At 38.7% G+C, this 12095-nt stretch overlaps 2 protein-coding genes across 2 annotated transcripts in view; one reads left to right on the top strand and one right to left on the bottom strand.

Annotated features, from left to right (window-relative positions):
- LOC109833741 overlaps positions 1-5923 on the bottom strand; it is an 8625-nt gene extending 2702 nt beyond the window's left edge. Inside the window, exon 1 of the mRNA XM_020401532.1 lies at positions 5267-5923. Coding sequence (XP_020257121.1) covers positions 5267-5875 — 609 coding nt within the window. The 5' untranslated portion in view covers positions 5876-5923. The remainder of the gene's footprint in view (positions 1-5266) is intronic.
- Positions 7423-10789, top strand: LOC109832208 (la-related protein 6C). Its single transcript, XM_020399643.1, has 10 exons — positions 7423-7827; positions 8039-8120; positions 8206-8300; positions 8402-8473; positions 8801-8880; positions 8965-9046; positions 9451-9498; positions 9615-9683; positions 9826-9954; positions 10253-10789. The coding sequence occupies exons 1-10, from the start codon at positions 7531-7533 to the stop codon at positions 10556-10558; spliced, it is 1260 nt and encodes a 419-aa protein (XP_020255232.1). The 5' UTR covers positions 7423-7530; the 3' UTR covers positions 10559-10789.

Below are 12095 nucleotides of genomic sequence, written 5' to 3'. Positions count from 1 at the left end.
CTCGTCTGAACAATGAATACAACCACTGTTATCAAAGACGTGCGCCTAATTGCGCCTCACGCTAGATAATCCATATCTAAAAAATAAAAATAAAATCATTAGGCTATTTTACTAGACCGATTGAGGACCATAACTTGTTCTATTTACTATTTGATTTTCCTTTGATATTAGTCTTGATTTGACTTTTGATTTGAATGAACTTAACAAGGTGTGTTAACATTATGAATTAAGACCTTATTTTGTCATTTGATAGTGGATATTATTTACTTGCATATTTCTTTTATGTGAAAATTCATAAACATGTTCTTTCATGCTTGATTATCTATCTTGAAAACTTATGTGTGTGTTGTGCGCCTCACTTCACCCGGGCATGTGAATTGCATTGCGCCTAGGGCATGTGTGCGTACAAGGACTTTGCGGACCACATTTCACGATCGCATCGCGTAATGATAACATTGATCAAACACATGCGCCTCATTTCGCCTTATGCGCCCTGCATTGCGGGCACTGGCAAAGTGCCCCACATTTGATGCAACAACACCGCCCTACGAGATGGCAAAGTGCCCCACATTTGATGCAACAACACCGCCCTACGAGATGGCGCTTCACACAGGATGTATGCAAGGAATATCCTTGTATATTTTTGTTCATTAACATTTCAATTGGGTCTTTGTACCCAATAGGCAATAACTCATATCCCAAAAAGAAAAATAAACACATTAAGCAATTTTAGTATAGTTGTTAGTATTGTCTACTTGATGACCATACTTTTTACTCATTTGGGCTGACTTTCACTAAATAAGAAAGATTAAATGATGTTACCATCAAGCAAAACAGGTAACTGGCCCTTATCATTTTGTAAAATTGAAAAAGTAGTTGGTGGTGGGGAGAAAGAGTCCAAAGAAGTGCTTCATGCTAAGTAACAAGCTTAATATCAAGACCAGCCCATAATGTTGATACTAATTGCCTCACTCCTTACCTCTAAGTTTTAGAAAATTCCAGTGCCAGTAAATCACAATGGTGATCCTGGGGCTCTATGATTGTCTTTGCTGCGGATGGGCTAATCATTTTTCGAGTGGTTTCCGAGTGTTTTGTAACATGGTCAAGGGCTTTCATCATTGAGAACATTGGGATGGTGGAGCTGCCGAGCTGGAGATGGAGGAGATGGCTTTGAGAGCACCACCGACCGACCTAGAAGCTGTTCTTCTGGAGGCAGGAGGTGGAGTGGGCGCCGGAGGTCTGAAGGAAGAGCATGCAAGCAATAAGTTTAAGCAGCCATTTTTTTGTGTATTTCTACACAATGTTAGCGTTCAACTATACCGTAATACTAGGGTGTCATATGCACGTCACGTAGTCCACCTGATTCTGATCATTAATGCTATATGCTTTCTCATTTGCTTGACTGTTATCTCCACCCTCCACTCAATCACTCCCACCAAGAAATTTGTCATCACAGTTGCTTGTTTCCTCACCTTCAACATGATGTTTCTCGATATGTAGATCCTTGTTTGTGCACTTGTGTATGATTAATCAGTTGGGAAGGACTTGTGTGGGTCGCAATGCACAGTTTTAGTTAGGCGTTAATTTTAATGTTCGGTTGTAATTGGGGCTAGGAGTTACGGTTTAATTGTTTTAGTTAGGTTAACATTAGTGCAAAGGATTTTAGGAGGCTAAGATTGTATGTTTTGTTTTGTTAACTGTTAAATTGTATCAGTGAAGTGAAGTAATGAAATCTGAAGTTGTATTGCAATTAAATTTTTATTTTCTTTCAATCTCTACTTTGCTTATTGTAACAATAGTGCTGCAGCAAGGTATCATTTTTATCTACTTCTCTTAATTTCTATTAGAAAAGTAGTTTAAAATGTTAGCTATCAACAGAAAGACAAAGTATAAGAACTCAGAACAATGTATTATCTTTGTGATATCTCTATTGGTTTAGTGTTCAGAAATACTGGGAAGTCTTAGCACGTTGTCTATTTGATTATTTGTCTCAATGAACTATTGTTTCTAACAGAGTAACAGTGTAGCAGAAAATTTGAGGATATTGGTTTCTCCAAATGAACTTTTTAGTCTGTTTGTAAAAACATTAATGCTCAGTGATCGACTTTGAAATTAGCATTAAGCTTCTCAGACACACATGTAGTAGTTTCCAACCCACTACCATTCAGCCATTTAAACTGATTTCAGCCATTTCTCGATGTTTTCGTATAGCCTAGGCCTCCTATCAATTTCAGGGTATCTAAAGATGGTTCTGGAGGGGACTTCTAGGTGTAAGAGATTGGTTTTTACACATTTGTTGGCTCTGTTAAAAAATTATCAGCTGTTTCTCTAGACGGGAACTGGGAGCTGGGAGCCTTTTTTGTTTGTTTGTTTGTTTGTTTAGGGGTGGGGGTGGGGGGGATCTCTGCATGGGCAATATGTTACGAAGAAAGACTTATACATAGACTGAAGGAGGCCACTTTATTGGCCAGAAATGAGGAGAGTTGTGTAACATTATTTGCAATCTTGTGATACCTGTCAAAAAAGTCGAACTGAACGAAACTGTATTTGTTGTAAATAATAATACCCCAAGGATGTTGCACTTCCATCACCACATTCTTTGTTTAGGTAAGTGAAACTTTTCCATTGCCTTTGTGCAGTATAGTAACCATCACCACATTCTTACAGAGTCATAAGTTTAGGATTTCTAGCTGTAACTGGAGCTTTTATATGGACATAGAGGAAGAGGAAGACTAGGCCAGAATTATGAAGAAGCTATAAACTTGGAAGTGATTGATTAATCCTTGTGCATCACTTCATGTTTGCTTACATTAATATTTCCTTTCAGTATTAGTCCTACTAGTTGCAACGTTAACATTTTTGTCAGTACGTCTCTCTTCACAAGTACAGATCCCTATACTCAACTAAGTCCAATGGAGGTATATACTCAATAGCGATACTAAGGTAATCCATCTAACTTGAAGACACTCGACTCTTTTACATTTTTTCAGGGTCTGCTATGCGAAACCTTATTCAGCTACACCTAGGTTTCAAATTCTTCACAAATTAGCAAACACATACCCTTTTGGCTCTCCGAATCCGTGTTTAACTTTTGTCTAGCGTAGGTGTATCAACTCCTGCAACTGTGCACTTGTCACTCCAGTGCCATCTCAAATCATGAGAGGAGATAAGTAATCCCTCATAGCAATGACCAGAAATAACTACAAGTAATCTTTTTAGTTACTTAGGATCAAGTAAGGGTTATACTGCAGACTATGATATTTATCGCAGTAAAGCAGGATCGTAAAACAGACAAGTGTTTCTAGAGAACAATGTGGCAGTAGATATCGATGAGGTTCGAGGGAAATTTATCTAAGACAATAAGATCAAAAAGGTTTTTAAAAGGTTGGGAAAGTAAGAAACAAGTGTTCCAAAAGATGAGTTCAGCTGAAATGAAAGTAATGAGGTGGATGTAAGGATCCTAATTTTCTAACCAAGGCAAGTGTGGGGGATCCTTAACAAAAAGAATGTGATGTTATTAAGGGAGGATGAGTAATAAAACTATCCTAACTAGGACTCTAGTGGTCCAACTGACGATTTAGGTAGTTCATCCACAGGGAAGATTTGTACCATTTATACAGAATACTAGCCACTAGGTTGGACAATTTATACCATTAAAGTTGTCTTAATTGGCATGAACCATATGTCAATAAAATATGGGTTGTTTCGACCTTAATTCCATACTACACTTGGTGCACAATTGATATTGGGCTTGAATGGTGCAATGTAATTTGAGAATCATTATAATCTGCAAGAAATGTGATAAATGAGGATATCATAATGAATGCTTCAGGAGAAAAACCCAAGATGGAGATCATGAACAAAATAGGAAGTGAAATGCAGTGCAGTGTACAAAGGAATGAAAATGGTCATTCAACCCCCAAAAAGATGCCCATAACCTGGAAGGAGGCAGAAAGTCCAAGGCACACAAATCACAAAGCAAAGGAAAGAAACTCAATTTCGACTGTAAACTTTGATGTTTTGGTTTGAGAAAAGTAAGACTCAGGTCGTCCACAAAATAGTTTTTCCTATGTCTTGGATGTCTTGAGATAGAATGGAACATTTCCAAAGAGTAAACCTAAAGCCTACAAGGTAACATAAAACATAAGCCACTAGGTAGCAGTAATTGACAGCTAGGTAACATAGAATGTGCTCAAAGGCTATGCTAGTAGACGGCCCATGAGAACAAGTCAATAGACATGTCAAGGGAATTGGAGAAATCACCTCCAAAGAATAAGAATATCCAAATTCACAGAAGCAGTGTTACAAGAAAACAACCCTAATTCGCAACTAACAAGAATTCCCTGATGATTAATATAATTTCCATAAAATGAAGGTTCTGTAGAAAGTGCTGAAAGACACACATAAACATTATAAAAAGTAGCAACCTAGGGGAGGATCATAAAGTTCTGTTTGTTTAAGACGTTGTCACGTTGTGAAGCTAATTCCAAATGGAGACAGACAGGAAAAACAATGTGGTGCATCGAAAGCAAGAGTAATTTTCCTACACAAAGGCATATAAAAAGAAGAAGAAAATTTTCATGCAGAAAGATGGAGAAAGCAAGATGATCAGCAATACACATGCATGCCCAATTGAGGGCTAGGGTAAGATCGCATAAGGAGAGCCTCATCTGAACAATGAGTACAACATTTATCAAAGTCCTTCATCTCAAAGTATTTGTTCCGCAGCTTTTTCTATTTTCAGCAACCTGAGCTTGGAATAGCATTTATTGGATAATGACGCTATCGATACAGGGATATGAATTACAAATTGTTTAAGCTTATTATAATGGGTGATAATGGTAAGACCAGGACATTCTTCTCACAATGACTTCACTAAAGATAAAGATACTATTCATGAACTAATTTGAGCATGGAAATCCTTCAAGCCTGATATAGTATGTGCCTATTTTGTAGACAACAATGACATGAAGAGAACAACTCCTTCAAATGTTTGAGGCATTTCAGAGCCAAATTTTGATGGAGGTTAAAAATAGGTGACTGCACTTTTCATTTTTCCAGTCATTGTCGTCGTGCAGAGCATAGACGGTTCATAAACAATCTTAAATCCACTGATAAAATGCAGAGCTGAATTTTAAAAAATGATGCGCAATCCACTACGGATTTACAAGTCGAGTTTCCACCAAATACATGTCTAACACTTTGCACACACATCATAATTCAATTACTCAAGCATCCAAAATCAACAAAGTTTAAAATTTTATACCTTATGAATGGTCACATTCCCAATTCTATCTGACGCTGCCGCATGAAAAACCGCCACCCTCTCCCAAACCCTATTCAAGAAAACCCCATCACAAACCCTCTGCAAATTCTCAAACACGGGCTCGAACGCCACAACCTGAAAGCCCATCGCTGCCGCCGCGAACGTCGCCATCCCAACATTAGCCCCAACATCCACAACAATCCCATCACTACCCTTCTTCTTCGCAAGAATCTCCTGTATCGTCACCGAGATATCGGGCCTCCGAAAGGGTTTCCCTTTGAGAATTCTCTGAATGTTTTTGTGGGGTTTATCGGGGAGCGATCCGAAGTCGGAGAGGGAGAAGAGGAATGGATGGGTGACGCCTTCGACGAGGCTGGCGATGACGGGGGAGGCTTGAGGGGAGGTGAGGCAGTTGAAGGGATGGAATTTTGGGGAGGTTAGGGTTAGGGTTTTGAGGGTTTGGGGATTAGGGTTTTGGATGGAGGAGGAGGAGGAGAAAGGGGAGGAGGAGAAGAAGAAGAGGAGAAGGGAGATGAGGACGAGGAGGACGAGAAGGGATTTGATGGAGACGAATTTTGAGGGTTTTTCTCGTTTCCAGGCGTTCGCCATTGGAGAGATCTGGGAGCTTGAGCTTTTGGAGTGAGGTAGAAAAGTAGTGTCTTTTTCACCTAAACCCTTAGCCAGAAACCTAATTACAATAATGTCAAGGCTTATTTGCGCTTTAAAAACCCACATGTTTCGCCATTTAAATTTGATATCCTGAAGTTCAATCCATTATATTTTAGTACTTTCAAATTGACGTTAACTTGATATATCCTGAAGCCTTGACTTTGTTTCTCACTTTCTCCAAACTCAAAAAAATTGAAATTTAGAAAATTACTTCTGATTCACTTTTCTATGTTAATATTCCTGGACAAAACTAATGTAAGCTTGTTTTGCAATTTGCGGTACCAAATTGTCAAAATATAACTTTCGGGCATCAAAACAGAACTAAACAACCCAATGTCGTTATGACAATATCATCATGACTTTCTAATGAGATTGTCTATTTTTGGCTGATGGGGAAAACCTGATCAGCTGGAGCTGGAGCTGGAGCTGGGTAATCGTCCCGAGTTCGAACCACCGCTCCCCTGAGTATTAAGGCCATGTGGGCCCATTCCTTCAGTGACAGGGCACCCGCTCATAGACCGTTCTGCCAGCAAGGAACTCCGGCTGACCAAGTAAAACCTCGGTCTCGCACTAACCACCATGCTCACTAGTAGGAGAACAGGTCGATGATTGAACAAACAGTGTTAAACGTATTCAATATCTTAGAGCATCTCCAACAGCTTCTCTAAAATTTTCTCTAAAATGGGGAAGCAAAAGTTATATTCTCCAAATTATTTTTACACCAACTCCAACAGCTTTCCTATTTTGAAGAATCTCTTTTTTCCTACAAAAATTTGGAGAATGCTGCAGATTTGGGGAAGCTTCCCTATTTTTTCTCCTCCATCCCTATTTTGGGGAATGAGATGGGGAATCTGTTGGACCAAAAACCTAACTATATTCTTCAAAAGTGAGAAATGGAGAAGCTGTTGGAGATGCTCTTAGATTCTGTTGGATGCAAGCGAGATGAGAGAAGCCACGGATATTTGCTATTAGTCTTGTATTCTCTATATGAGCCAAAATATAGTAACCTGGCTATTGAAATCTTCAGCCAAATTGTATCTCATCATCCGTTCACGCACCTTTAATCCTTTCCCATTACTGCAAGTTCCTTTTAGTACTCTTTTGGAGCTGAGGGCTTCAGAGCAGCATTGAAACTATAACCTCGACGAATATCAGAAATGTGCACAAATGAAGAAGGCATGTTACGTATCTTCAGAATCTCTCATTCGATCAAAGTATCGAATAATGTTACAACCCGGGAAAGTTATTAGCCTATCCGTTGCAATAACGTGAAATAATCGTTGCTTTTTGTTGTCTGATTCACGATTGCAGCTTGGTTTCTTTCTTTCTTTTTGAATTTACAAATACCCACCCAAAATCTTACAAGATTGCCCCCGACAAAAGGCCCGGGTCAAACTAACTGCCATAACTGTCGGATGCAATAAAACCACAACCTTATGGCGCCAAAAGTGGATTAATTCACTCCCAAAGAAACAGCCCCCACCACAAAAATCCCCATGAGGACACATCTGCATTCAAATTATTATTAAGCCCCATTCCAACCAGCACAAGCTACAAAAACAGAAGCAAAACGGTGCAGAAAAAAGGAGAAATCAATGTCACAAGAGAGGAGGAAAGATGGAGATATCAGTAGATCTAGCATGCCGAAGAGCCCCGGCTTCAAATTCAATGTCCATGCACCTGAGTTTGTCCCTAGATTGACAACCCAGGTGCCTGACTCAGGCTATTTCTACCCTTATCTCCCGTTCCTTGGCAATGGAGGATACGGGTTGGGCCCGGATTGGTTCTACTTCGGGGATCCGGATCCAGTAATGTTCATACCTGATTCGCGACCCAAGGTCACTGCGAATTCGAGGAGCAACGATGATGTCAGTCAGAAGATTGTCAAGCAGGTACCTGTTTCCTAATTTTCTGACGCTTATAGGCTATTCATTGATGATGGTAGCGTTCTTTCTAGATTTTTTTTTTCATGACCATCTTCCTGGTTTGATTAGCTTCCTTTTCGAAATTGTTTCAGGATTTCCTATTTCGCACAGTTATTTCTGTATTATGTTTTGATTTGTAATAATGAGTATTTTGATGTGAAACACGAAACACAATTAGGTCGAGTACCAATTCAGTGATACAAATCTGGTTGCCAGTGATTTTTTAATGAAGATCATGAATAAAGATCCTGATGGTTATGGTATGTACTATAACGTACTACAATTTTCATTCTTTTGGGTACTCCTAACATTGACAAATTCATTTCTTATATTTTCTTTTAACAGTTCCTATGTCTGTAATTGCATCTTGGAAGAAGATAAAATCTCTTGGTGCAAACCACCAGGCACTTGTAAAAGCACTCAAGACCTCCACAAAGCTTGTAAGTCACCATTTAAGTGTTTCTAGTCACCAAAATTTGAGAACTTGATGATTAAGTTTTACATTTTCAAAACTGTTCATGACAAGCTTCGGCTATCTCAGGTTGTAAGTGATGATGGTAAAAAAGTCAGGCGCAAACAGCTCTTCACGGAAAGAGACAGAGAAGAATTGCAGGTTATAATCATATTGCATATGCATATTTTGATCAGAGATGAATAATTCATATATTTGATATAACATACACACAATTCATGTTCATGTATGTTTAATTTGATGCATTACTTCAATATTTGTATGTGCTCTTCTCTGAATAAATCCTTCCAACATTTCACCATAATTGATGCACAGCAATAACGACATGCACAAATCTCGGTGCATGCCAATGTTTAATTTTTTTAAGAGCATTTAAACATCTACACGTCTATGTTAACATATGAAGAGGTTAAGTACAGATCTGATTTTGGACAAATGGGTAATTTATTTTCTCCTTTTAACCTGCAGTCTCATATTGTGGTGGTAGAAAATTTGCCTGAAGATTATTCACGACAAAATCTTGAGAAGATATTTAGTGTGGTTGGGAGGTTTGATATTACATCTTTTTATTCATAACACTAAAGTATAGATTGGTACAAGCTCAATAAATTGGATTTTACTTGCTTTTACAGTGTGAAGAATATCAGAATATGTCATCCACAGGAGCAGAATACTTCTAAATCTACAAAGGGTGATATGGTCATCAGTAACAAGGTATGCATTGCACAGCTGACATTTTGAAATTAAACTAAAACCTAAAGAATTAAGATTAATGTAGGTGATAAATCATAGTCCTGTACTATTTTCTTGGAAATAAATAGCAAATAATATTTATATGAGTTTCACAGAACTAAACGTATACCTGAAAAGAATCTAATTAAGAACCTATACTGCACCCTTCAAATTTATAGATTTTTTCAGAGTTGAGCTCACATATTTTTGGTTCCAAAAAGTCTAATAGCTGTACCACTTTCAAGTTGAGCGAAAAGATCAAATTTATTGCACAATATTAACATGAAAACTTAATTGAGTAAATTCAGTGTTCACCTCTCACGTGCATGCATCTTCTATGTCTTTTTTCCCCCGCATCTCTGAACTATCTAACATTTTCTATGAAGTTGCACGCGTTTGTGGAATATGAAACAGCCGATCAAGCTGACAAGGCAGTGAGTATATGTCAATGACAAAATGCAATCTTTTATATTACTTTTTTTTTTCCTTCGATATAAGTCTTCTGCCAATTTCAAATCACCAAAAAATTCTTGGGTCTTGCCTTCTGTAGGTTGAGAAGCTAAACGATGAGAGGAACTGGAGGAAGGGCCTTCGAGTTAGGTCAATGCTTAGACGCTCGGTAACTTTCCCAGCTTTCACGAATCTAATGTACATGAGATATTAAATTAATACCTTCACGTTGTCTCCAGTTTTCTCATTTACTTATTTATTTTTTTGAGAGAGCACTCTCATTTTAACACTTGCATTTTTTGGTTTTCCAGCCAAGATCAGTGATAAGAAACAAGAGGTCAGAGTTCGATCATTTTGATACAATCTCCGAAGATGATCAGTCACCACAATCTCAGACATCAGGGTCATCTACACATGTAGAACATACCTTTGAAAGCAGTGTAAGTGTTGACACTGAGTTTATGTACGTATTCAGGGTAAATTTCAACCTCAATAACTTTGGATTTTCACTCCATACGCAATAAGCTTGAAAATTCAACTTAACCCCATTAAATTTTTCAGAAAACGACCAAAACTAACACTGTTAATTCTGACGCGACATGCGCTAATCACTTGCTGCCAAAAGACCAAAATACCCCTACTCTTTTAAAAAAAAGGCCTCCCTGTCCTCTTATATTTTCTGACTCTGAAATCATTTTCCCCTCTTCTTTCTCCTTCTCTGCCCGTGTTATCTCCCAGGCCGGAGCTCCCAACCCCCAAAAACTTGTGCCTTGCCAGTCTGAAGAAATTCCAACTCCAACAAGTACAAAGAAAATTCGGGCAAAAAGCCGCACAAAAACTCATGGTCTAGTCCATAGCCATAGTGGGCGCGGTCTTCTCGCTCAGAGTCAGCAGCAACTTGGTGCAGGCAACCCTGCTGAAAATTCACCAAAGTCGACTTCCCAGGGACCAAGAATGCCCGATGGAACTCGTGGATTCACCATGGGCCGTGGAAAGCCACTTACGATGCTAACCACTGTTTGTTTCAACCCAATTCAGCTCTGAGATTATTGCATACTACAAATTTGCTGAGATTTAGGTTTGAGATCAATTATGTTAGTTGTTTGAACGTGTTGCTCTGAGTTTTGTGACTGTTTGAATGTCATAATGTATCGGGAGGAATAATTGAATTGTACTACAGTTCAACTAGTTAGTTTTGTACAACTGTTGGTAATTTTTTCTGCATTGTACTATTCTTGGTTCAGTGTTTATGGATAAGTGGTGAATCTAAAGGCACTGTAAATTTCTCAGCATTTTTTTGTCTCCCGAAGACTTTCACGCTTGGTTCTGTACTAACTTGAATTCGACAGTAGCAGTTAATAAACCGAATATCACTTCACTACAGTTCAGACTATTTACGTAGCTTCTCCTATATTGATGGGTTAGATTGAAAATATTTGAGATCAGTGGGAATTTTGCTTCAAGAGAGAGATTTTTTTTTTGCCCGTTCTCTTTGATGGTTCCTTATGTGACACCTCCACTTTAGTGTCACATGGACTAGTGTGAAGAAATGTTAGTGGCTTAAATAGAGTACCTCAATGCTCAATAACAACTAGTGCTAGCATTTTGACAGTGGAGTTAGCCAATATCGAGTTGCTCTTGGTGGGTCCCACGGTTTGCACGAGCCAACGGGCCCGTGGGCCCGGGGCGTGACAAATGGTATCAGAGCAGTTGCCAGACGGAAGTGTGGAGTTAAGTGTTATACGGGTGTAATTGCTATGTCGTCTTTGTAAGGTAGGGTAATTATCACACCCCCACTTTAGCCGACATGGACTAGTGTGAAGAAATGTTAGTGACTTAAATAGAGAAACCCAAGACCCAAGAACAATTAGTGCTAGCATTTTGGCAGTGGGCTTTAGCCAATATCGAGTTGCTCTTGGTGGGTCACATGGCTTGCATGCGCTAACGAGCCCGTGGGCCTGGGACGTGACACCTTAAATCTTTGGTCAATGGGTTTTAGAAGTTTTGTACTCAACTGAGTGAATAGTGGATTTATTTTGCACTGAAATTTTCCTTCTATTTGTGTATTGCTATTTGATTCATAGACACAAGAGGAAAAGTTCAGAAAGCTGAGCCTAACATGGCAAGATATGTTGTGTAATTTTATCAGGATAGGAATGAAGAGAAATAGGTACTTTTGAGCAAGTTATGGATGTGTATAACTAACGTTTATGGATTGGGCTACTCAAATTATAACCATCAATCTCAATGTAACTTCAAAATTTTGGAAAGGACTTCATCATGGCAAACTTCTGAATTTTGGAAGGGTGGAAGGGACTTGAACATGGCATCAGATAATGCTGCATTAGTCTAGATTTGCATTTCTAAACAGGCCAACTTCGTAAAAAAAATTAAAAAAATAGATAACGTGAGTCCAAATTTGGGCCCATAAAAAGGCACTCAACATGCTGACCTATCCTCAAGTTCCCCCTTTTAATACATTTTTTAAGTGGTTGACAAATGCTTACTTCTATCAAGCAAAAAAACCTCAGTTTCCATGATATCATCATGCATCACTTCGTTCCTAATTACATGCGAACAT

The sequence above is a fragment of the Asparagus officinalis genome, chromosome 3 (genome assembly GCF_001876935.1).
Source record: "Asparagus officinalis chromosome 3, Aspof.V1, whole genome shotgun sequence".
Taxonomy (NCBI): Eukaryota; Viridiplantae; Streptophyta; class Magnoliopsida; order Asparagales; family Asparagaceae; genus Asparagus; species Asparagus officinalis.
Note: the sequence above shows the minus strand (reverse complement) of the source record. Positions and strands in the feature narration are given on the sequence as shown.